This window comes from Aspergillus aculeatinus, assembly GCF_003184765.1.
Source record: "Aspergillus aculeatinus CBS 121060 unplaced genomic scaffold BO66scaffold_40, whole genome shotgun sequence".
NCBI lineage: Eukaryota > Fungi > Ascomycota > Eurotiomycetes > Eurotiales > Aspergillaceae > Aspergillus > Aspergillus aculeatinus.
The window spans coordinates 230,443-254,511 of NW_020291509.1; the positions used below are offsets into that span (position 1 = coordinate 230,443).

The window sequence follows — 24,069 nt, forward strand, 5'->3', positions numbered from 1 at the left end:
AAACCTGATAACCCATCACGAGGTTCCCAGAATAGAACCACAGACAGTCATGACCATACCCTGGCCACCAGTTATAGATCGCCAAGACCCCGCTTTCAACATGACCGTCTTTTCTCCATATGCATTTTCCAAACAATGAGCGCGGTTCTTGCACTGAGAGCCATTCGGAGTTTCAAGGATACCGCGTTCATTCTCACTGTCGGCGTCTGTTGCCAAGAAGATCTTCGTCACCAAACCGAATATGCTGCAATTTCCGACGAGAGGATCACGCTTGCTCAGGTGAGAAAATGCCACATACATGCATTATTGCACGATGGACGTTTTTGAATTATCCTTGACTTCGCGCGGCACATCGAAGAGCAAAACTATCATGGTAGCAAGCATTAGCGCCATCTGATAGAGCACGCAAGTCGGAGATATGAGCAATGGTAATTACGTTAATCAATTGTCTCATCTTAGTCCGGTGGTTGTTTCTTCACATCTAGACTCGGCTGACCAGGCCAGGAACATGATCCTTGCCTTCGCAACTGGAAACGTGGTCATGGGTGAAGCATCATTTGCCACGGACACAATAGTGGTCCGTGACAAACTACTCGAGTTTTTATGTGTGAGAATGAATCGATTTAATGATTGGCTCAGCATACATGCAGCAACGGCCCAGTAATACTTCGCCATGCAGCCCGAAGAGTCTTGATTGAATAAGCCCTTAGAAAATCCTCCGCTCCAAGACTTGTCCCGTCTATCGCGAGTCAAGTTCAGTTCCTCGTGGTACGTATAACCGCAGTTACTGCTTCGATGAAATATCAGAACCTGACGTGGTTGATAGCTCCTGGTCCGGGGTTTTGCCAAGGCATGTACAAAAGCATGACCCCATTGACTGCCAATTTGTAGAGGACAATTGAATAGGATACACGTGTCTACTCACCGGCATTCATCCTCGACGCTCAGATCCTCAGAACTGATTGATCACCCTCTTGGGCGAACATTTACCCGACTAAGCTGACCGGATAACATCATTTCAGCTATGAAGACGATCGTCGGCGCCACAGGGGTCTAGCACTTCGTATAGCATCCTCTAGTAGCAGAGTTCTGCAAACTCCAGAGTAAGCGCTAAAGACTAGCCCTCACTGTGATTTCAATCGACACTCAAGGCAGCATCGATGCCATCGGCATACCATTTCCTTGGCGGATTGTGGCATCTGCGGTCTTCGAGATCATGATTGGTCCCTGATCCTTCTGCCCTATTGACCCTATTTTTGGCCTAAAGTTTCCTATAAGGCTTGAAGGGTCTTTGCTCGGCTAAAATAGACAGGAAACCAGAATTTAGGGATCATCCGTCGTCTGATGCGCATTGTTTCCCCGGACTCTCCCCCGTTTCAAGTTACTCTAATTCCGCGTCGAGCCGGAATAATCGGAGTCGGAGGTGACATGGTTACCATGCATGCCGCCAGGAGCTACAGAACGCCTTATAGCGGGCAGCGGGGAACGGCTTGGCATGCAGGCATCTTCCCCCTCCCCCTGGATATTTTTAGCATTACGGAGTAGATATTTTGAAGATCGCTAATCTTCGAATCTCGGCCTAGGACTTTTACCGGTCACATGTGCGGAGTATACAGAATTGAATAATAACAGGTCAGTGTGCATAGTCTATGCATATCTAATTATGTGGCATTCAGTCTAATACTTGACACCAAAACAATCGTTTCGACTATCCACAACGTGCTTTGACGCAACCCCACGTTTTTCCACCGGCAAATCCTATCCCGAGCCTACTCTACCTCCTACCTTACCTGCTCCCCTTTTTCCGAGAGCAAGGCAATGATCTCAGATCTTGACCTTGACGCGCCATCCGGTCTTCGAGATCCTCGCCCCCAACAGCACCATCGCACCCAGTAAAATAACTACTCCCGCCCACACCTGGGCTCCGATGTAACCATGGGCCTTGGCAACGAGAGCGCCACCCAACGGAGGTCCGGTCAAACATGCAAAGCTCATGATCGTGAAGCCCATGCCGATCCGTGTGCCAGCCTTGCTGAGGTCCGTAATCAGGCTGGAGAGTGTGGGTGGCCAGAGCCCCTGGACCGCATTGGCGCAGAATCCGTAAAGCACGGCGAACGTGTAGAGCCCCGCTGTGGAGTGCACGGCCGCCCAGCAGAACATCAGCACGCTCGAGGCCACCGAGAGAGGAATGACGGTGTTCAGCGGGCCCAAGTGGAAAGAAGCAAAGTACGCGGGGACCAGGCGTCCGAGACTGGCGGCCGCGTTGAGCACAATAATCAAGTTCGTTGAGTCGGAGTAGGTGAGTCCGATCACGCTTCGGCCAAAGGCACCCACATAATAGACTGCAAAGTACATGCCCCAGAAGTTGAGCCAGATGGCCAGAATGAAAAACGTATAGATTGGCTCGTCGCGGAAGGCGGACAGCTCCACGAGGGGGCCCGACTTGCGCGGGGGCAGACGAGTGCGAAAGAGCGCAACGGCAGGGATAGTGGTGGCAAGCATGACGAACCCCACAACGCGCAGGGTCCAGCCAAAACCAAGGACGGGGAGTAGGCCCTTGACCAGCCCGGGGAAGACCATGCCCCCCGTCCCGCTGCCGACCAGACAGCAAGCCACCGCAAATACGCGGCGTTTGTCGAAATAGGTGGCCACTAGACCCATTGCGGGGCAGAACTGGAGGCCACTGCCTAACCCTGTGCAGAGTCCCTGTGCGAGAAAGAGCTGCCAGTATTGGGTGGAGAGAGAGGTCATGAAGACGCCCAGAATCTGCAGGAATGCGCCGGCGCAGAAGACGTGACGAAAATAGCCTGCGTCCAGCGCTCGTCCCGAAAAGGTACCCACGAAGAAGATGAGAAACATCTGGATGGACCCGACCCAGGAGATTGCAGACTCGGATACCCCGAGGTGGGTTTGGTAGTAGGACTGGAAGACCCCATAGCTGGCGAGGTAACCCCAGGTGTTGAAGCAGACGAGGTGGCCCATGGCAGATTGAGTCCATGCCATGGCTCCGCCATCCGGGGGCGGCTTCACCACGGACTCTGTGGTAGAGGTTGAGATATCATCTTCGATGGTTTTGGTCATGGTTGCTGCTGGCGCAGGAAATTAGGAATCCAGATGCTTGAACAAAGGTGATTTAAATCGCTCGATCCTGACTCTAGAGCTTCCGGGCGCTATTTCTACTCTTTTGTAGCGAAACAATGGCATGTCTTTTGATAACTAAACCCCGAATCCTAGAAGCCGACGTGCAGTAGTCATGAGTCGATAGCGGTATCGGCCGAGTACTTGGCTACCGATTGCCTAGACACTAATCGTAGTCAAGTTCGATAATGAGTCACGGGCCATCATCGACTATCCTTTCGAGCAAGTTCGCTTGTTCGTCCTGTGCAAATTTGGTATTCCCCGATTTCTCCGCACAAATGTCAGTCACAACAGCCAAGCATGCAGCTGACGAAGACGCAATGCGGCCGCGGGAACACCTCTTCGATCCTGTTGCGACTACCTTGGCATGCATGGATCGCGGAACTCCGTCTTATTTGCATGCAAGCGTAAGCTTTCTCAGGCCGAGGAAATTGCCATTGCAGAATAATGTCGCTATTGTTGGTTTGCCCCGTTTTTCCCTCTTATCAGAGCGGGCCTTGAAACGTAACATGCTTTAGCAATAATATGTCGACATTGACAGGGGTGTGTGATGGCCATTGGTTTAGGGGTTCCGGGACAAAGAGCTTTGCTCGGATTTGGTCTGATGCAAAAATGCTGGCTGGGGATCCCTCGGTGTTGGGGAGGGGACTTGACAGTGAATTGCGAAGTTCTCTCTGTGCTCACGAGGTGTTAGCTCGTATGTATACTGCTGGGCTGAGGTTTTAACGACACTTGCCATTCCTGATGCCACTCATCATGGACGGGCGATGGAGTCCTATATTATTGTAGGATCGTGGCTAGACCAGACTCTAGGCGACCGTAATCTTCATCCAAGAGAGAGTCTAGATGATAAGTGACTGAGTGACTTTAGGGACGAAATTGTGGAGTGAGTATGGTAGAGGCAAGGGAAACGTCCACGTGATGCTCTGTTAAAGCCAGAGACTCTACCTTCTTTTCTTAGTAGTCTCATTTTTCTGGGACGAATGTTCTACCTGCCTTTCCACAAAACTTCTTAGTCCACCAGATAATTTGACAGACAGCCTTTGTTCTACTGTTCTCCTAGTCTTTCAATCGTTCTTATGACATTTCTTAGCCCGACTTACACTACCTTCCTCCTTTTATGCCACTTGGAAGGTACAATTTCGTTCACAGGTACCTAGTAGGTTCAACCCATTCGAGCCGGGCAGGATTCGCCAACCCGCGACCAGCTGCAATCCCACGATGGGTTTGATCCATGAAGGGATCTATTCATGAAAGCAAGTGGCCAAATTGTCCCTGAACCTCAGATGTTCAAGGGCTTGCGACTTTGCACAGGTATCGTGACTTGAGGACCACACCCCAGATCGCCGTATACTATGGCTAATGATATTCTTAAATAGTTAGGTAGCCGCGCTTTCACGACCTATTCGCCGTTGCTCGATGCTCTCTTTCGATAGTGGCAATAATTCGAAGCATAGTTGGCTGTGAGTTGAACATTCCGTGACATGCTTTGGCTGGCCTGATAAGATATCTCGTGTCTAATTGCTTGTGGAGGTTACTTAGGTTGCCCAGTTATCTCCAGTCCATTGTCACACAGATTCCAACTTTTTACGTTTTTTCAAGGCATCTCGACGACTCCAAGAATGACCCCCACGCCTTCCAGGAGATGAGTCAACAAGCATACGACTTTGGAGCAATCATGGCTCAACCTTAATACGAGAGCGTACGGAGACAAGCACCCACAGTGGAGAATTGTACCCGCAACTCCCGTCGCGTGGTTCATCGGAGTGAGTTCGCCGACAAGTCTCCGACGGGGCCCTATATCCGAAGCCAAGAACCCCCTCTTCTCTATATATACCGGCCAGTCCACGTCACAAGTCCAAGGTGAACAAACTCCCCATCATTCTTCACAATGCCTCGCAAAATCACAGTTGCTGTCGCGCAAGCGAGCACTCAGTCATCCCTCTCCGCTACCTTGGATGCTTTGCACCGGGTGACTCGCCACGCAGCGGCTCGTGGCGTTCACTTGATTCTATTTCCGGAAGCCTACTTGGGTGGCTATCCGAGGACATGCGATTTCGGAACAGCGGTCGGCTTCCGCCAACCTCACGGTCGCGATCAGTTCCTAGAGTATTTCAACTCCGCTGTCGATCTCGGCGACACCCCAGCCGGTGCTGGTGACGACTGGGTCGATCGGAAACTCCCTCTCCCGCGGGGTAAGGATTACCGCGGTGACGGCACTCGTGAGACCCTTGAAAGAATTTCCCGGGAGACGGGCGTCTTCATTGCATGCGGTGTGATCGAGAGGGCAGGAGGCAGCCTTTACTGCTCCGCTGTATACGTCGATCCCCGCGATGGTATGCTTGGAAAGAGAAGAAAGGTCATGCCGGTGAGTGTAAATTTGAATCTCCAAGTAGCTTCAATGTGTCGATACTAATCTTCTTTAGACTGCTTCCGAGCGTCTTATCTGGGCACAGGGCTCGCCATCCACCCTCAAGGCCATCACTACTGAGCTCAACGGGGTTAAATTGACGATCGGTGCCGCTATTTGCTGGGAAAGCTTCATGCCTATGCTCCGCCAGAGCCTCTACGCTCAAGGTGTCAACATTTATCTGGCACCCACAGCAGATAGCCGCGACACCTGGCTTCCTCTGGTTCGGACTATTGCTGGCGAAGGCCGCACATTTGTTCTCACCGCCAACCAATGCGTGCGGCGCCGTGAGCTCCCTGGCTGGATCACGGGAGCTTCTTCTAAAGAAGCAGTTGAAAACGGCGACGAATATATCTCGCGGGGTGGCTCTTGTATCATTGGCCCTCTTGGTGAGGTGCTCCGCGAGCCGATCTGGGAAGTTTGCACTGATGACGCGGCAAACCCGGATGACTTGAATGACCCAGCTCTCGAAGCCGCTGTGTCTATCTCAGAGATCGATTTGGATGACTGCGAGAGAGGAAAGCTGGATCTTGATGTTACCGGGCACTATTCACGAAACGATGCCTTCAAGTTGTCCGTTAAGGGTCTGGACCTTAACCCTCCTCCTCTGTGATCGATTCTTCTTATTCATTAAGACCAATGGGAAGAAAACAAGGGAAGCAATCGCAGACACTGTACATACAAAAATGATATCCATATTATACATTGCATTCTTAGGTTCCTGATCACTTCTCGGCATGGTCTCTACCCCACAACCCCGCAATTAACTGGCCTGGTGCCTCAGAAACAAGGCATGTATATCGTACCACACGACTGAGTCAGCATCTTCCGCAAGGGGAATAGCTCATTTCAAGATTCGAGGATCACGACTGCCGATGAGAAGGCCGAATAACCATCCAAGGAGAAATACCAAGTCAAGATTTATGAATTGGAATTCGCAGTTTGCAGTCAGACAATGAATACAACTAATGGATGTGTCAGATAGTGCTGATGACCACCCCGGAGAGGGTAGGACAATTGTTGCAAAGCCAAGACCGGCACTCCTAGCATGCAGGCGCTGCCGTGCTCGCAAGCAGAAAGTATGCATACACCTAGCGATTTATACTTGGACTATTAACGTTATGAATAGTGCAGCCAATCACGACCATGCAGTAACTGCGTTCAAGCACATGCCGGTAAGTAGAAGAAAAACTGACGTCTTTCTTTCCCTCTAACCGGTGAGCGATTTGTGTAGCTTGTGTCGCGAGCCAAAAACCGCCAAGGGAAAGTCGAGTCAATCCGGAGTAAGCAAATCTTGTGGAAGCTTACAAGATGCTTTGGCTGAATGTTGCAGGTATGCACGGGCTCTTGAAGAGCGCATACTCGAGCTCGAAGCCGAGCGAGAATCCACCGGGCGAAATCCTCGCGCCACCGTGGAAGCATATGAGATGTCCTCGTCTGCGAATGTTGCAGGAACAGCGTCAAGGGTTCATAGACTTCAGCCTCAATTGCAGCGCGATACGCCCGCTGAAAACTCACCCCTTGCGGTCAACTCTCTACATGCTGAAAGCATCCGCGCTCAGAGCACCCCGTCACTCACCATCCCCACGCCACCTACACAGCCTTCTCCTACCGGACTGTCAGTGGGGGCAGTCGAGTACGATGAGACAGGTATCTCAACAGCCACCCAGGATAAGCTCATTCGGATCTTTCTCGAACGCGTCAATCCTCGATATCCGTTCCTCCATGAAGAAACGTTCATCAGCTGGTACGGGGCATGGCAATCTGCGAAACGATCGAGCCAGCCACTACCGGCTGAAGAGAAGTGGAAGGAATTCTTCGTGAAAATGGTCAGTTGTGCAAACTCGTTTGATTTTGTATACTGAACGTGTCCGGTAGGCTTTTGCGGTAAGCCTGCTGATTGCTCCACAAGTGTCCCCGGAGGACATGAGGACCTCGCAGGTATGTCGGTCCTTTGCTACTGTGGCATTAAATTGAACATTGAGATAGGCTTTATACTCCTTGGCCATGCCATTGCTCGGGACTGTTTTTTCATGTCTCGACCCAGTCCTACATGTCCAGGCCTACCTGCTTTGCACATTGCATGCTCTCCATTCGCCATCGTCACAAACGGTTCTCACAATGATCTCCGCTGCTATGCGTTGTTGCGTGATCGCACAATTGCACCTGAACCTTCCGACGAGCAGTGCCCGGCATGAATCAGCTTTGCTTGATTTACAGATACGACGTCGCGTATTCTGGTCCGCCTATGCCATCGATCGTCTACTTAGCTGGATATACCATGTTCCCTGCAGCCTCGCTGACGAGAACATCCAAGTCGAGGTACAATTGTCGCTTTTTCGATTCTGGTCATTCGAAACTGATCGTAGAAATAGCCTTTTGCGAACCTAAATGACGACGAAATCAAAGCATGGGCCTCAAGGAGCGAACGGCCGGACGAGACCGAATCAATGCCTCGCATAACGCAGGTCTCATCCGCGTTGCATCTGCTTCGAGGCAGAAGGATCCAATCTCGAATTCTCGGTATCATGATGCGCACAGACTACGAACACCGTTTTGCGGCACATCACAACTGGCGCTTGCATATGCTGGAAGCGCTTGATCAGTGGAAAATGCAATTGCAACCTCATAGTGACCCAGCCTCTGAAGGATATACGAGTGAAGGTTGGGTGGGTATGCTCTATAATTATACTATTCTTATATTATATCGACCGACCAAAGAGAATATTTGCCGATTTGTCAGCGAGCGCTGTATCACAGCATGCTCCAACATTCTGCATACATTTTGGATGTACCTGAAGAGACGCCAGACGGCGCAGCTTTGGCCTGGAGTAAGTGTACACAGTCAACTCAATGCAGCATTTCAAATCTGACAGTCCGCGCCGCAGCTTTTGAGTCAATTTGGTACAGGCATAATCTTGCTATACTGCCTCTGGGCAACACCACCCTCAAAAAGACCGACGTCAATCCAATCTTCAGAAATTACCAAGGCCATTAGAACATGCACGGTTATTCTTGCGGTTCTATCTGAGCGCTGGACACAAGCTGAAATCCTGCGAGACGTCTTTGACCTTCTCGCAGATTCGGTTCCGGTGCAAGACACCCCTGACTGCGTGGAAGGGAATGGACTATCGATACAGGCAAGGCAAACAATTAAGTCCCGCTTGCCTATGCTACATGTCATAATTGTGAATAAGGACATATTACGGATGTTGATGGAGATGGTTACTGAAGACTATCCTTGGACAGGTTACAGAGATGTACCGAATGTCTACCGCTGGTGCTCTGAAGACAAGCATGATGCAAACGGGTGTACATTGTGCTGGGAGGGTAGACCTATGGTAGGAGAGCTAGAGAGCCTTCCTCAGGAGAGTTTGCTCTCAATGGGTCTGTGGCCATCGCTATATGATGACACAGGGGGGTTGTACACCTCGCCTTCTGGGGAGTATCCATCTTTCCCGGGGTTGTTGGGATCTATGTAGCTTGTTTATGTGAAGGCATGATCTGCATACTAAGAAGATAGACCAACATAAGGAACTGAAGGCCTGGGTTTGGGGTTGAGATTCATGGCCTCATGTGCCCGTCCACTCTTTATTCTTACGACGACTCCTCTTTCATGCGTGAAATAAATAATCTTTACACAAGGTAGTAGCAATTGCGGTTAATAGTATAATAGACTTATTGCAGCCTATGACAGAGAGTTGCCTACTTGTGTCAAGGGACGCCTTTGCAACTCGCGTTACTTTTCTTCTCAGAGCGTAACATCGATTGCAAGTGAGGTCACTATTCAGTCAAAACACGCCAAACAAATTCTTTCTTCTACATCGATCCACAACTTCTTCATCCTCCACCAAGCACCAGCAGAATCCTGAAAGCCTCCTCCAACTCACACCTCCCACCTCCATCCGTTATCCCACCCCACATCCTTGTCCATCCTCCAAGATGGCCTTCATCGGCACCGCCGCCGAAATCCGTGACGAGCTCCTCAAGGACGACGAGCCCAAACGCGTGATCATCCGCGTCAACACCAAGCGCCTGGAATCCCACGACTACCGCGGCTCCGCCTGCGCCCTCGTGGCCGAGATCTTCCCGGACTGGGCGACCAACGAGCGCATCCGCTTCCTGCACATCGAGATCCGCATCGGGCGCGCCTTCCTGGCCATCGACCTCAACAACGGCACCTACCGCCCCGTGGAGCTGGACCTGGAGCCGATCCCCGTCTACATCCTCTCGATCTTCCGCCGCGGCTGGGCGCTGGTGCGCTGGCGCCAGCTCGACCAGCACATCGCCGACCACCTGGCCCGCATCTGCATGCTCAACTACGACAACCCCGTGCGCCCCTATCTGGCGAACTACGATCTGCGGGCGTTGTGTCGGAGGCGCTCGGTGTTCTCTTAGACTTGTGAATGGGGTAGTGGATGGGAGAGTGTGCGTGCAGTGCACAGTGCACGGTAGAAAATATGCTGTGCTGTGTTTCTCTGGATCTACATATTGGTGTCGCAAACGACACATCTACATTCACGTTTCTGGGAATTTGAAACAACATTAAGTAAGTTCTTTCTTCCTACTTGTACAATAATGTCTGTTCTTTCAGCTAATCAATATACAAAGAAATGGCTCTAGGATCAGCGCTTTGGGTTTCACGCACAAAAAACATTCGAACCTGCCGGCTTGACTCTGGTTTCGCAGGGATTATCCTGCTGTGGATATTAGACGCATTTTTCGGTTAAGCACAAAACATACGGGTCATCTAGCAGATGGATATGCGTTCCCGGGGGTCTAATATCTTCAATCAGCAGGCTTACACTTGGAAACCTTCCTCGGGATTTTGTGGTAAGCTTGCTTGCTAGATAACTTTGAATCTATTGCGGTTTTATGTAGATTCTGCTGTACTTCTTGTAATGGTGATGCTGTGTGAACTGGTTATTATTTGCTATAAGCTGCAATTCCTAAAAAGTCAGTTGGCTTTCTATGGCGTTCTAAGAAGACTTTAGAGCTGGGATGCTCTATTCCACTGTGTGTACGGAAGTTGTTGGTGTGGAGCGGAAACAGGTGTAGAGATGGTAAATTCACTGGGGTGCATATAGAGCAGAGAAGAAGACTTACAACTAACAATTTATCTTTCTCGCTGGCCTTAAACGAGGAAAACGTAAGGAAATATATCCTACTGTGTAATATATAGGCTCATGGGTCTGTTGTTATAAGACTGAGATAGTAACCAGAGCTGCCAGACTACTTCTAGACTGGAGCCCTGCGTTTATTCTTCACTGGAGTATGCTTTAGCAAATCAAGTTTCCAGATCCTTCTAATGACTCAATCTTGTAGAAAAAGTTGGCGACTTCACTGCTGTGCTACAGATCCACTGGGCGCGCCTTAACAACAGGCCTGTGGCGCGCCTTATCGATAACGAAGATGAGTTCCGCCATAGACCAACTAACCCAATCGGGCAGTGTAGGCGATTCAGCCAATCACCTCTTCCAACAGCATCCCAACCATCCGAAGCATGACTGCCCACGGAGCCTGGACATCGACCGTAGAAAACTTATATAAAGCACCATCTTCACACATCTCGGCTTTCCAATTATCAACTGTCTCATAACTCTTTCTTATTCGATCAAAACAGATCCCCAAGCCCAGCTACCATGGTGAAACTCGCAGAGTTCAATGTCGAACGTGTATGACTCTTCTTTCGCCCTCGGGCCGTCGGATGCCATACTAACGATAGCAACACATGGTCAACAGTGGATGGACCTCTACGAGAACGATGCCAGGCACAACCTCGCAGAGACATGCTGCGCCTCCATCTCGTTGAACGACATCCTCCAATTTTCCGGCGCATCGTCGTCGGACGACCCACCACTCATCGATTTCTCCCGCAAGCAGACGTACGGTGCCATCCGTGGATCTGCCGGGCTGCGAGCCAATATTGCGAAGCTCTATCAGGGCTCCAGCGTCGCCTTGAAAGGTAACGAGCAGCAGCAGCAGCAGAGCGCATCTCCTACAGGCATCACCGCAGAGCAGGTGCTTGTAACCACCGGCGCCATCCATGCCAATTTCCTGGCCCTGTACACACAGGTTGGGCCGGGTGACCATGTAATCTGCCACTACCCGACGTACCAGCAGTTGTACTCGGTGCCTGAGTCGCTCGGCGCCGAGGTGAGCCTGTGGCGCTCTTCGGCCGAGAATGGGTGGGCTCTGGATTTGCAGGAGCTGCGGGGGTTGATCCGTCCCAACACGAAGGTTATTATCCTCAAGTGAGTTCCCCCTCTCTCCATGTAACAGAAGAGGAAGGTGTGTTGTTGACATTGTAACGAAGTAACCCCCAAAATCCCACGGGCGCGGTCCTCCACCGCGAATTCCTGCGCAGTGTCGTCGAGATCGCCCGGGAACATAACCTTATCGTCCATTGTGATGAGGTCTATCGCCCGCTATTCCACTCCCTGCCTCAGGGAGAGACCTCTCCGCCATCGATCTTGGAATTCGACTATGAGAATCTTGTCTCCACGGGGTCGATGAGTAAGGCTTTCAGTCTGGCAGGTTTGCGGATCGGGTGGATTGCGTCCCGGAATCAAAATCTCATCGAGGCATGTGCCTCGAGTCGTGATTATACCCTTATCTCTGTGAGTCAGGTTGATGACGAGATTGCGACGCGCGCGTTGAGTATTCCGTGTGTAGAAAATCTCTTGTCCAGGAATATGGAGCTTGCGAGAACGAACTTGGATATCCTTGAGACGTTTCTAAAGGAGTTCAGTTGGGCGGTACAATGGGTGAGGCCGCAGGCGGGCACGACGGCGTTTGTCAAGTTTGTGGATCGGCAGGGAAGGCCGGTTGACGACGTGGTGCTTTGTGAGCGACTGATGGAGACAACAGGCGTTATGTTAGTGCCTGGGGGTAGATGCTTTGGCGAGAGTGTCGATTTCAAGGGCTATGTGCGCGTCGGCTATGTGCCTGAACGGGAGGTGTTGGAGCGTGGGTTGTCGGCTTGGAGAGTGTTTATGCGGAAGGAGTATGAGCAATTGCCAGTTGTTTGAGGTTCTGGTCTGGGAATTGGATGTGATATAGCAAGATCGTGTTCCGGATAGTAGCGAGATAGACCATTGAACATAGACGAAAATGGATTGAGATTTTACTAGGTGTCGATTTGATACGGGTCTTTTGGCTGAGCGTGATTGGTGTAGTTCTAGATAAATGGCGAGATCGTACACGTGCTGTATGTAATAGCAAGCATTGCTTGTATTGCATGTGCGTGAGCGGATGAAGGCCTTGCTGTGCAATGTAATCAATGTGATACCTTTCGGTCATGAGGCACGAGGAAAGCGATATTCAGTACTCAAAATATCAACATGCCTCTCGTTCCGGACAAGTAGTCCACTTAGAACAGAACCAACTCCAGCCCAAGCTGTGCGAAAAACGCGTCCCATTGCAAAGTCGTCCTCGATGCCCAGAAAAGGTTCAACAAGTCTCGAGCTCTCGTGAAATTCCCCATTCCAAGACTCTGCATGTTGGCCATTCTTCCCTGAATGATGCAGCGCTCGCTAGGCATATCTGTCTCACAACCAGCACTGAAGACAGGCCAGAGAATGATGATATTCGCCGCCGAGAATGGGCGGATGTCTTGGACGGCACAAATGATACCTGCGACGTCGGCTCTGACTTGCGGGTGGCTGATCGGCAACTTTTGAACACGACGGTGTAGGTGCAGTAGAGCGGTGTGAACAAAGGCGCGATGGGTATGTTGTAACTCCAAAGCAAGTTCTCCTTTGCTTTTCATGGTTGTGTCGGATACAGTAGTGTCAAGTAGCATGAAGAGTTCGTTCTCGAGGAGCTGGCTTTGCTGCAAGATCATCGCATCTTGTAGCATATCGTCTGACGTACTCGCAGTCATACGTTGTTGATGGATGAGGTGGGATAATTGAGTCAAACACGGGACTAATTCCAGCGAATAACCGCAGACATCATCGATGTATCCGGAACTCTGACCAAGAAGCTCGTTCAAAGGCTCCTTTGCGGCCTCGGAGGTAATTCCTATATGGCTCTGCCCCGACAGGCTCGCTATCAGATTCAGCGTCGTGAACCATTTGACTAGCGAATGGATATACGAATCCTGTACCCAGCGAGATTTTTCCTGCGCCAAGAAAGCATTCAGCAGCTGCCTGACTCCGCCGAGATGTGTCCTCCAGACGTGCATGTTACCGTTACAGACGTCATTTGTGCACAATGCCATTGCTGTCGCGACTGTCTCAGTAGGTAATCTCTGGCTTGACTCGCTGATCGTCGACCGCAGGCTGGAGATGGCAAGGTTGGTGAATCTCAGACACGCTATCTTGGACGACGGGCTTGTATCCTGCACCAGCCGGCTGTGATGGCTGCAGGCTGCGGCTAGTAGCGCATACAAAAGATGAGGTGTCTGCATCGAAGCACTGATCATTCGCTTTAGAAACAGATCGGGCGCTGCAGGGAACAGCCTGGGTGCTGTCTCCGTGGCGAAGATGTGCATGAAGAATCTGGATTGCTCGGATGACAGGGTCGACGAGAGATGAAGGGATGGTTGATTGGCCAATGCCTCTAGGCTCTGGGTAACATCCAGTTGGTCCTGTCTATCAATTGCAACTCCTGTGCGAGATGCACTGAGCTGCTGTTTCGCCGGGCGAGGTTTGACTGCCTGGCCAACGAGACTTAGATTGTATACGCACCCCTTGGGATAACGCTGACATCGTGTGCATACAGGCTTCTGCAAGTCGCACTGTAGGCAATCGTTAGTCAGGGTTTTCCAGGCTTTAATTGATTAGGATGAGACTACTTTGACTTTCTTCCTTCTGCACTCAGTGCAACCGTCTCGTCGCCGCTGAGAGGCTTGCATGCTGTCATCGTGCGATAAGAGGCATGTGTAGCAAAATATACAGCCACCAGACTATGTTTGAAGTCACGAGACGGTTGGACTTTTGGATAAAAGGCTAGCAAAAAGCCTTAAATCGATATACTTCGTCTTCCATGTCCGGGAAACGAAAGAAGGAGCAATGGATGACCAAGCACGCTAGATGGAAAGAAAGATTCAGGCACTAAACCATTTATGGACATTTATCCGACCCAGCCAACCGCCGTCCCATGGACCGTCCTTTACATGGTTCTTAGTAACTTCAACTTGGAATCTCAGTCCATGCCAATCTGCTTGATCAAATCGTGTCTAAGGGATACAATGAGGATTATTCATTCTCTAAAGAAAAGGGCCGTACAGGCTGTGATGCTATCTAAAGACGATAATGACTTCGAGTCATTTTCCAATACGCCGTTGCTCCCAGATCCAAACAAGCGATCAAGTAGATATACAAACCCTGTAACAAATATCAAACCCAGATATCATCAATCACCATGCACCAGCATCAAAATCGAATCGAGCCAGCTCTTTTTGCGAGTCTTCGACATCCTTCTTCGCCTTCATACGCATATAGAAAATAGGACAGTCGCGAGACGAGCAGATGACCTCACAGTGCAAACTGCCCTGGCACCGCTGACATTGCGTCCACAGACGCCCGAAGCGGACCTCCAGGTCCGAAACCTTGTTCAAAGATCTGGTGTAGAGTTCACCCAGGCGAGGACGGCAGTACTCACACACCGCACCAGCCATTTCTTCTTTCCCTGACAGGGGTTTCTTGCAGCCCAAGCAGGTTTGGGTCTTCTTCGCAAACTTCATCAACCCTCCCATAGTCGGTGCCGCGACAGAGATGGATCGGGTGTGTTCGCCAGTCAGAAGCTGACTGGCCTTCTTCTCTCCAAGAATGGGCTCGAAAATACGGCCGAGGGGATTGGCGAGCTGGTTGTCAAGGTAGTACTTGGTGTCGATGGGGATATTGTTCTCCAAGACATAGATGGGGTCTTCAGATCGCTCGTAGTTCTTCGAGCCACCAGCACCCTTCACAATGACGTATGCGACACGATCTCCAAGTGTAGGTGCAGAACCTGCATCACGCTTCCTCATGCGCTCCGCAAGCTCCACGTGTGCCTGCTTTGCTGTATATGCATCCTTAGAAAGGGCTTTCGTAATCACCAATTTAGACATATCGATTTTGTTCTGCAGAAGATCCGAGATAGTGTCCTTGACATAGCTGCGGGCAAATTAGCAAGATGATTGTAACAGGGGAAATCGAATTCTTACTCTTGAGCGCCATCAATGTCTCTGTCAATGAGGATTTTATGCAACACTGTCTCGATGACGTTTTGTACCAACAAGCAATTGTCACGACGGACAGTCTCAATACCCTTGGTATCCATCTTGTCGTACTTCTTGGGATTCGTCCAATACAGACCGGCATACCGCTTCTTGTTGATAAGAAGGTAAGGGAAATAGACCTTTTCGAATTCAAGCTTGATGGGTTTCAAGAACTTCGAAGAGACATACTCAGACGCCTCTTGTCCAAGCTTCATTGCTTCTTCCAGAGAATCCACACCGAATTTGACCATAACAGAGTCAGTGTCTCCGTAAATGACCTTGGCATCATGTGAATAACCATTTGCAATGGTGTATCTGGCTTCGACTTCCTGCTTCGTTTTCTCGATCATCTGACGTCCATAACTAGTCGTGCTACTGGCGATAGCCAAGCATGGCAATTTTCCGACAGTTGCACCAGTAAGACCGTAAACACTGTTCGCACTGATCTTCAGAGCAAGCTGTCTTCCATTCAACACTGCCTTCTTGAACGGATCAGTCTCTACCGCAAGTTCCTTCTTGGCCCGCTTTCTAGCTGTCAATAACTCCTCGAGAATTTGCGATAGAAGACCTTTGCGAACGTTGGCTGTAGCGAACATATCTCCATTTGGTGTCACAATATAGTCTTCGTCCTTTTTGAGTTTGAGCCGCTCGACACTGCTCTTGTTCAGTAGTGTGGTGTAGCAAAGGTTGTGCGCTTGGATAATAGAAGGATATAGCGATGCGAAATCGAGAGTAGCGATTGGTACACCATAGTAGCCTCTGACAGGCTCAATGACAGTCGCACCCTCATAATCCTGCTCATCTGTGGATTTCATATTGGGGATGACAAGCTGTTGCTCCAGGGCCTTGCGGAAGAGCTGACTGATGAACTTGACCTGTTGACCTCGTGACAACAAAAAGTTGAAAGGAACACCCGTGACTCTTGCCATTTCAGTATAGTTGACCAAACACATTAGCTTGTCCATCAGTCTCTGGGGCAAATAGGCATCCTTCAAACAGTAAACCGCTAAGCGTCGCCTGGAATCTGGCGTGCCGTTATATAGCTCGGTGATCATCGTGTGATGCACATCTTCCTTTTGTTCTCCCAGGAACTCGTAGGAAACGGAGTTAAGTGTATAACTTCGCAGATGATGATCTCTCTGTACCAGCTGGAGAAGATCTAATTGGATTCTGCCATTGGTGTTTGTCGATTTCGTGTCACGGTTACCCATTTGTTTGCTGGAAAAGTTTGTTTCCTTGGCTTGAGACATCAACCCATTGAGTCGAGTCCAATAAGGGAAACCAGTACACTTCAGATGTTTGGCACGGTCCAGAAGATATGGAAAGTCGAAGTTGGCTATGTTATATCCAATAATGACGTCTGGATCTACTTTCTCCACAAAGTCGCGCCAGGCCATGAGCATCTTGGACTCATCCTGGAACTCCAAAACCTGAGTGTTGACGATAAGACTGCATGTATCCAAGACGAAGACATTGCGAATGAAAGGCTTCGACTCTCCGTAACGAGTAACAACATTCGCAATCTGGATAACGGGGTCCTGATTCGGTTCCGGGAAGATCCCCTTACGACCAGCGCACTCAATATCGAAAGAAAGAATGCGAAGGGGTGCCATCTTAGCCCACTCGCCGGTGGGATGATGCGAGATCAGATCGCGATAATCTATACTCGCTTCAATCTGACAGTTCGACATCTTCTCACGAGGACCGAACAGCCGGTACTTTCCGGCCTTTGCCTCAACCCATGACATGCCAGAGATGTCCACATCAATCATAAATCGGAGGAGGTATTGGATGTTGTCGAATGTGAGGATACCACCATCTGAGTTATTCCAGAGTCCCTTGTAGTTGAGACTCTGCGCACCTCCGCTCTCCAAGGCTCCGCGCAATCTGCTGATGTGCTTGGGTTCCGTGACAGTGATCTTGAGATAGTAGCTTTTCTGATTGCCTTGGAAGCCATAAATGTTTTCCCTCATCGTTATTTGTACCGACTGAATTGTGGGCTGAAACTGTCCGATCCGGCTTTCGAGGAACGCTCGGTAGGGCTCGCAATCATCTTTCGTGAAGTTGACAGGTGCCGCGATATATAGATAATGTTGGAAACCAGTGACATGGAGCAGAACGGATTGACCGGCCTAGTAAAGATATAAGCAAACATCAGAGAGAAGGACAACTGCGCGACCATACCTCTGTGACACCAAAAAGGCGAACCGCGGTCTTCCCTCCGTGGATTGCACCCTCCTCCGCATCGATCTGTTGGAAACAGATACTATCCTTCGAAGCATCAAACTCACCGAGCGGCGGTCGCTCCCACTGCTGATCCTTTTCTGAATTGTTTTGCTTCAACCCATTCATGTCCTGGGTCAACTTCTCGAGAACTTCCTCCTCGAACTGGCTCTTTTGTGGCTGACTAGAGCCGGGAACTTTTCGCTGGGCCTGTGTGCCCTGACTGCTTCTGAAAGATGGTCCATTTTCAAGCTTGCGTTTCTTCAGCGCAGTTGGTGACTTTAGACCGCTGCTGCGAGGGTTGTTTGTTGCCTCGCCCAGAACCCGCTTCTGGGGCATGGTGACGGCTTCAGGCATTGTGACTGCTCATATATCACGAGAGAAGAATGCAGATGTCCTTGACCGAAGCGCAGAGTGGAATTGAAATGCTTGTTGGTCGGGAGGTTTGGGGCGGCAATGCTGGTGTCGCGGGAAACCAACTGCGCTCCAATTAATGAAAGTTCGTGTCCCGTTCGCGCCGTGACGTGACACCCGCTAGTTACGCGTTGAGTGGGAATATCACGTGATGATATGGCTGGGGGAATGAAGATCGACTCCGCATTATCTCCGGCTTCGTTGCCCCCATGGCTACATGTCGAACTGTGGGGTGTCATAATCTGCCTTTCTGTGATGTTACAAACCTGAGGCCCTCCCAGGAATCACTCAGTAGCGATCATATTGCTTGTACGGAGTAGCTTCAATAAATAGCAGGTTCGGCTGTAGGAACGGATTCATTTTGGTTATATGGAATGGCACAAGCGCCTTTTGTGCTTCTAGACTGCAATTCGTCTTTGGCCACCTTCTTGTGGAGGTCGCTAAGAAGGCTTTTATTGAAGGACATCTGCATACACGGTTTCACCAAGACCAGTACGACTCAATCGGCGCCTTGTTCTCCTAGTACACCACTGCTGGCTGCCTTCCCAACAATCTATTCTTCCCATACCGTCACTGTTATCCTTGCGGCTGATATACGCTCATCTCGAGTCCATTGTTGAACGGGAGTGTAAGATTCCTAAAACCACTTCCAGGAGCACGCATGTAGTCAAGGAGTTCTTTGCAATGTTCTGCAGCACTAATCGTGTTGTCCGTAATGATGACAGCACCCGGTCTCAGTGCCGGCTGGACCAATTTCAAGACTGGAAGCAGCATCGGGCCCCAGACTGTCACTATCAGCACAAACCTAGACTGTTTCAGGGTCTCATATCACTCACTATCCAACAGTAGCATGTCTACCGTTCCCAAGTCGTGTTTCAAAGTCTCCCTGATATCACCCTCTCGCAGCTCGATGATTTCGCTGACAGAGCTACCGCACGCATTCCAATGCTCTCGAGCCTTCTTGGCTTTCTCGGGCTCATGCTCCGTTGCGATGACTCTTCCTGGACCACCCGTAACTTCGACATTGGATGCAACGGCCAGGGCGAGATAGATGGTGCTCACCCCGTAGGATGTGCCAGCCTCGACTATAGTCTTAGCGCCGGTTGCAAGGCCCATTTGGTAGAGAAAGTAGGCTTTATCTTGTTCGATGGCAACGAACTTGTCTCGCATTTTTTGATCGACACTTTCGGGTTCGAAGTCATCCCAAGTCATGTGGGCTTCCTGTGCGGCGGAATTATTGTGTAGTCTGGAAAGCAGCGACAATATGTGTGGGGAGACATGTTTAAGTGGGTGATTGCTCGCTTGGGAAGCCATGATTAGCATTCAAGTAACAAGGTTCATAGTGGTCATCGAAGCATTGGGGGTGTTCAAGGCCATATTTATACCTCTTTCTCAGACTTGTAGCTTTTCTTGCATGATCCAATAGCTCATGGCTGCCCTCTATCCTCCTGCGCAACTACATCCGCAACAACAAAGTTGTGAGTCATATGGCTGGCAACAGCCAATTGTTCCCAGTAACTGAGTCCGTGCGATATGCAAGCCGCTTCGACGGAAAAGGCACATCCGATGTGAGCTTACTCGAAAAGTAAGGTACTATACAGTGGGGGAAATGGCGAGACGGCGCCCTGCCAGCTTTCGCCCGCTCAAGCGGAGCACTTCTCCCTAGACCTTCGCAAAGCCAATTTGGCTCCTCTGAGCGACATCGTGTCACTACCAAAACAGGCTAGAGCTGGCGCAGTGAGAATGCAGCGGAGCAATGGATGACAGCATATAATTTGACTATTGGACGCCCTTTGAAAGCCATTGCGCGGTTTGTGGGCGGGTTGCAGCAGAGTCTGGAGTGGCCCAATTTAACCTTCGCGGCTTGACACCATGGGAACATCACCTGGCTCCCCACGCGCATAACAGGTTTGTATGCACCTATAACTCTATGAAAGAACATATCTTGATTTATTCCGTGTCTTATTAGGTACACCGACCCACATACCAGGCTCTGTAGAATTCCAATGTTCGAAATGCAAGCAGAGCAAGCTGCGCTTCACAACAGATTACTATCCATCATTCTATCCATGGTCTGACAAGCCCATCCCAACCAGTTTGACAAGACTTTTCTTTGACTTCAGGGAATGAATTCCGCCCACGTGCTGGGTTAGTCACTGTGAGGAGATCAGCGAGTGAGGAGCGAGAGATAAGCATGGCATTTGCACTGATATGCAACTCTTATAAGTCTTGTGTTCCCTCACATCCATTCCCCTCTTTTCGAGACCCGTCAACAGCACACCATCAGTGCATCCAGATTGAATCCAACGACATCCAGGCACTTGACGATCATATAGTCATTATCTTCGAATCCACCATAATGGCCACCATGGATAAAATATTCGCCGGCTACTCCGCCCGCAAAGCCGCCCTCGAGGCCATTACCAGCAACCCTTTTACTCAAGGCATCGCCTGGATCGAAGGCAATCTCATTCCGCTACATGAAGCTCACATTCCCTTGCTCGACGAAGGCTTCCTCCACGGCGACTTGACCTACGACGTCCCCGCCGTCTGGGACGGGCGCTTCTTCCGCCTGGACGACCATCTTTCGCGGTTAGAGCTCAGCTGTGCGAAACTACGCATGAGGCTGCCTATTCCACGAGACGAGATCAAGCGCATTCTTGTCGATATGGTGATCCGCAGCGACCTTCGCGACGCATACGTCGAGCTTATTGTCACGCGCGGTCTGCAAGGCATCAGGGGTAGCAAAGACCCCCTCAGCCTCACAAATAATCTGTATCTATTCATCAAGCCGTATGTCTGGGTGATGGAGCCCAAGGTGCAGCGCACGGGCGGGCATGCGGTTGTCGCACGCACAGTCCGACGTGTCCCACCTGGAGCAATTGATCCGACAGTCAAGAATCTGCAATGGGGGGATTTGGTTCGTGGGGCGCTGGAGGCGGCGGATCGAGGGGCGACGTATCCGTTCTTGACGGACGGGGATGCGCATCTTACTGAGGGATCAGGGTATAATATCGTTCTGGTTAAGGATGGGGTGATCTATACTCCTGATCGAGGGGTGTTGCATGGGGTCACGCGTAAGAGTGTTATGGAGATAGCGCGAGGAATGGGAGTTCCGGTTCGCTTGGAGCCTACACCAGTCGATCTGGCTTATCAGGCTGATGAGATCTTCATGTGCACGACTGCTGGAGGAATTATGCCCATCACAACCTTGGACGGTCGGAGGGTCGGTGATGGGAAGGTTGGGCCGCTGACAAGAATGATATGGTATAAGTATTGGGACATGCATTATGACCCAGCTTATAGCTTCGCTATTCAGTACAAAGGTTCCTCTAACAACCGTGCGAAGCTCTGAACACGTACGGATTTTGCGATTGGGAGAAAGTATCAGCGTTGGTGATATGCCCTGAAGTCATTATCATACATCGAAAATTCGAATGCATGGCTCATTCCGATCTTGCAACGGTCTTATAAATATGGTTGTACCCATCCAAAGACTCCTGTGTCAACTCCTTCATCTCCCGTCCCTGAAATCTGTTGGGATCCAAAGCTTCCTTCAAGGTATCATCAACAGCCTCTCCCTTCAACAGCTGAGTCAAGAATTTGGCCGACCCAGCTGCATGAGTCACCCAAACAGCTGCAGCCATGTACAGCCCAGCCACCTCAGCAACAGCTCCCACCAGTGGCATATTGTCTGGCGTCATCGAGAAGATACCGTTGAACTTCTCCCTAATCTCCAGATTTGTCGACTCAGGGATGGACTTCCTAGCGGTATCCAAGGTTGCGCTAAAATCTTCAATCCAGTCTCCGATGGCCGTCTCGGCCGGCTGCTGCGCATGTGGCGGGTGGTCGTAGGAGCCTAGCCCATAAAAGGTACCGTGATCACGGGCATAAACGTGGTGTTCAGGCCATCTGACCCAAGGGGCTTTGTGTTCGCTTAACTCATGGTATCTGCCGTACATATAGGGATGCGCGACAGGGACAATAGGAATGGGAGTTTGGAAGCTGCAGAGCTCGGGGGCCCAGATGCCAGTCGCAATGATGACCGTCTTTGCCTGGACAAATCCAGCTGTAGTCATCACACCCTCCACCTGGCCGTTGGCTTGTTGAACCTTCGTGGCATCCGCTTGAAGGAGTTGCACACCCCTCGCCCGTGCCTCATCTTGGAAGAAGGTGGTGATCCTGATGGCGTTGGCAGCACCATCGCCGGCGAAGTGCAACGCGGCGGTGTACTCTCCCTTGATCAAGGCAGGAGCCATTTTGGTTGCTTGTTCGGACGAGATGAGCTCAGCTTGGAGACCAGCTCTTTTGGCGGAGTCATGTCGCTGTTTCAGACGCTCCGCTCCTGCAGGGCTAGTCGCCAGCTCGAGGCCCCCAACCACGTCGAATCCACCAGGGATCTTTCTGTACTCATGGACCGTATCCTGAGCCAGACGGGTCAGGACCTCCGATTCGTTGTACTTGCCAACAAATCCAGGTGCATGGCCAGTGGAACCCTTCAAGGGTGCAAAAGAACGATCAATCAACACAATCTTTTTGCCCACGTCTCCGGAGGAAGATAGGAAGTATCCCAGGGCCGAACCCATGATACCAGCGCCGATAACGGCGATGTCTGCCGTGTGTGAGGCTTGCATCTTGGTCAAAATTTGAGTTGTGCTGCGTGTCCAGAGATCATCCCTAAGGGCAGCGGCTTGTAGCCTATATATGATCCAGCAAGGCCAAGCCAGCCAAGCTCGCCGCGCGTGTGTCTCGGCGCATCTGTCCTAGATCAGTCGGTTTCGTATAGTTGTCTACCCCCACTGTGCTATAGTGACCAGTGCTAGCAGGCTTCTTGCCCAATCCACCCCCACATTTATCCGTCTTCAGAGCCGCTTTGCACCGGTGAGGTGTGGTACGATACCGATTTCGGTCAATACTCGGAGTTCCAAAGCACTAGCCTATACTCCAGCTACTTTTGAAAGGCGTGGTGTGAAACTTGGAAGGGTTGTTGTTGCGGCCGAGGTCGGCCAGGGATGATGAGTGGCAATGGAGAGCCGTGATTGCCTGAGGCAGAGAACGCGGGATGCTGGTGCCCCTCCAAGGAGTGAGTGACTCAATGCTATTGACAATTCTCTCTCTCTCTGTCTCTCTCTCTCGCTCCCTCGCCCTCGAACCCCACCCCACTTCGCGCCAACCCAACCTGGCTGGATCCTGCATACAATTGCATTTCCGCTTCTATCGTCATACAAACTTTGTGACCATCGTGTTCATATCATTCTGTGTCACTCTCAGCAGTTCATCTCCTTGTGTATCGTGTATTGCACACTTGGGGGTTAAATGCAACCTCCTCGGTTGGCGCTTTTCTCAATGGCATCTTTCTTTGGAATCTGATGGAACCTTTCATGATTTCACGAAAGGGCAGAGCGGAGCCATTCCTCTAATTGAACATAGGCGGTATTCTCCAATTGCGTTCAAAGCCATATCGTGGGATTTTTCGCAGCTGCGCTCGGCTTAAAGAAATCTGTATAATTAATTTGCTCTCTCTCAGAGCCTATATAAAATCCAGTTTTGCTACTGAGTGAGGAATCTGCTTCTCCGCTTCTCATAGCATTCTTGCTAACCGGACACAGGATATTCACGGCAGTCGTTTTGTTTATACTTGTTAAACTTATCGTTCAGTCAATTGGTCACTGGTTGG

The 24,069-nt window shown here is 50.6% G+C and overlaps 10 protein-coding genes across 10 annotated transcripts; 5 read left to right on the forward strand and 5 right to left on the reverse strand.

The window, feature by feature from the left end:
* Nucleotides 1-1,671: 1,671 nt before the first annotated feature.
* BO66DRAFT_393664 (monocarboxylate permease) lies at nt 1,672-3,131 on the reverse strand. Its single transcript, XM_025647810.1, has one exon. It carries the CDS (start codon nt 3,079-3,081, stop codon nt 1,825-1,827), a length of 1,257 nt encoding a protein of 418 aa, XP_025501522.1. The 5' UTR covers nt 3,082-3,131; the 3' UTR covers nt 1,672-1,824.
* Nucleotides 3,132-5,029: 1,898 nt separating this feature from the next.
* On the forward strand, nt 5,030-9,030 carry BO66DRAFT_413398 (nitrilase; the record flags this gene model as incomplete). The annotated part of the gene is made up of 9 exons (XM_025649414.1): nt 5,030-5,506; nt 5,565-6,157; nt 6,683-6,723; nt 6,783-6,831; nt 6,882-7,377; nt 7,427-7,489; nt 7,538-7,870; nt 7,924-8,379; nt 8,437-9,030. The coding sequence occupies 9 exons, from the start codon at nt 5,030-5,032 to the stop codon at nt 9,028-9,030; spliced, it is 3,102 nt and encodes a 1,033-aa protein (XP_025501523.1).
* Nucleotides 9,031-9,490: 460 nt separating this feature from the next.
* BO66DRAFT_403649 (uncharacterized protein) lies at nt 9,491-9,946 on the forward strand (the record flags this gene model as incomplete). The annotated part of the gene is made up of 1 exon (XM_025648877.1): nt 9,491-9,946. One exon carries the CDS (start codon nt 9,491-9,493, stop codon nt 9,944-9,946), a length of 456 nt encoding a protein of 151 aa, XP_025501524.1.
* Nucleotides 9,947-11,212: 1,266 nt separating this feature from the next.
* BO66DRAFT_378931 (putative aminotransferase) lies at nt 11,213-12,579 on the forward strand (the record flags this gene model as incomplete). Its single annotated transcript, XM_025645815.1, has 3 exons — nt 11,213-11,513; nt 11,565-11,802; nt 11,865-12,579. The coding sequence occupies 3 exons, from the start codon at nt 11,213-11,215 to the stop codon at nt 12,577-12,579; spliced, it is 1,254 nt and encodes a 417-aa protein (XP_025501525.1).
* Nucleotides 12,580-12,920: 341 nt separating this feature from the next.
* Nucleotides 12,921-14,416, reverse strand: BO66DRAFT_422045 (transcription factor domain-containing protein; the record flags this gene model as incomplete). Its single annotated transcript, XM_025650016.1, has 2 exons — nt 12,921-14,291; nt 14,381-14,416. 2 exons carry the CDS (start codon nt 14,414-14,416, stop codon nt 12,921-12,923), a joined length of 1,407 nt encoding a protein of 468 aa, XP_025501526.1.
* Nucleotides 14,417-14,747: 331 nt separating this feature from the next.
* BO66DRAFT_378933 (DNA-directed DNA polymerase delta POL3) lies at nt 14,748-18,448 on the reverse strand. Its single transcript, XM_025645816.1, has 3 exons — nt 17,940-18,448; nt 15,702-17,887; nt 14,748-15,651 (listed from the first exon to the last, which is right to left on the reverse strand). Exons 1-3 carry the CDS (start codon nt 18,333-18,335, stop codon nt 14,913-14,915), a joined length of 3,321 nt encoding a protein of 1,106 aa, XP_025501527.1. The 5' UTR covers nt 18,336-18,448; the 3' UTR covers nt 14,748-14,912.
* A 275-nt stretch (nt 18,449-18,723) lies between these two features.
* BO66DRAFT_393667 (O-methyltransferase) lies at nt 18,724-19,725 on the reverse strand. The gene is made up of 2 exons (XM_025647811.1): nt 19,229-19,725; nt 18,724-19,177 (listed from the first exon to the last, which is right to left on the reverse strand). Exons 1-2 carry the CDS (start codon nt 19,704-19,706, stop codon nt 18,969-18,971), a joined length of 687 nt encoding a protein of 228 aa, XP_025501528.1. The 5' UTR covers nt 19,707-19,725; the 3' UTR covers nt 18,724-18,968.
* Nucleotides 19,726-20,088: 363 nt separating this feature from the next.
* On the forward strand, nt 20,089-21,837 carry BO66DRAFT_422048 (aminotransferase class IV). The gene is made up of 2 exons (XM_025650017.1): nt 20,089-20,300; nt 20,362-21,837. The coding sequence occupies exon 2, from the start codon at nt 20,587-20,589 to the stop codon at nt 21,745-21,747; it is 1,161 nt and encodes a 386-aa protein (XP_025501529.1). The 5' UTR covers nt 20,089-20,300; nt 20,362-20,586; the 3' UTR covers nt 21,748-21,837.
* BO66DRAFT_393669 (NAD(P)/FAD-dependent oxidoreductase) lies at nt 21,688-23,367 on the reverse strand. Its single transcript, XM_025647812.1, has one exon. It carries the CDS (start codon nt 23,024-23,026, stop codon nt 21,839-21,841), a length of 1,188 nt encoding a protein of 395 aa, XP_025501530.1. The 5' UTR covers nt 23,027-23,367; the 3' UTR covers nt 21,688-21,838.
* On the forward strand, nt 23,241-24,043 carry BO66DRAFT_151290 (uncharacterized protein). Its single transcript, XM_025642149.1, has 2 exons — nt 23,241-23,949; nt 24,002-24,043. The coding sequence occupies exon 1, from the start codon at nt 23,455-23,457 to the stop codon at nt 23,884-23,886; it is 432 nt and encodes a 143-aa protein (XP_025501531.1). The 5' UTR covers nt 23,241-23,454; the 3' UTR covers nt 23,887-23,949; nt 24,002-24,043.
* Nucleotides 24,044-24,069: the final 26 nt, after the last annotated feature.

Coding starts and splice junctions, on each gene's coding strand:
- BO66DRAFT_393664 (XM_025647810.1), bottom strand. CDS start 3,081: ATGACCAAAACCATCGAAGATGATATCTCAACCTCTACCACAGAGTCC.
- BO66DRAFT_378933 (XM_025645816.1), bottom strand. CDS start 18,335: ATGCCTGAAGCCGTCACCATGCCCCAGAAGCGGGTTCTGGGCGAGGCA. Junction 17,888..17,939: donor GCCTTTTTGGTGTCACAGAG/GTATGGTCGCGC, acceptor TATCTTTACTAG/GCCGGTCAATCCGTTCTGCT. Junction 15,652..15,701: donor GACATTGATGGCGCTCAAGA/GTAAGAATTCGA, acceptor ATTTGCCCGCAG/CTATGTCAAGGACACTATCT.
- BO66DRAFT_393667 (XM_025647811.1), bottom strand. CDS start 19,706: ATGGCTTCCCAAGCGAGCAATCACCCACTTAAACATGTCTCCCCACAC. Junction 19,178..19,228: donor AGACATGCTACTGTTGGATA/GTGAGTGATATG, acceptor TGATAGTGACAG/TCTGGGGCCCGATGCTGCTT.
- BO66DRAFT_422048 (XM_025650017.1), top strand. CDS start 20,587: ATGGCATTTGCACTGATATGCAACTCTTATAAGTCTTGTGTTCCCTCA.
- BO66DRAFT_393669 (XM_025647812.1), bottom strand. CDS start 23,026: ATGCAAGCCTCACACACGGCAGACATCGCCGTTATCGGCGCTGGTATC.
- BO66DRAFT_151290 (XM_025642149.1), top strand. CDS start 23,455: ATGCTGGTGCCCCTCCAAGGAGTGAGTGACTCAATGCTATTGACAATT.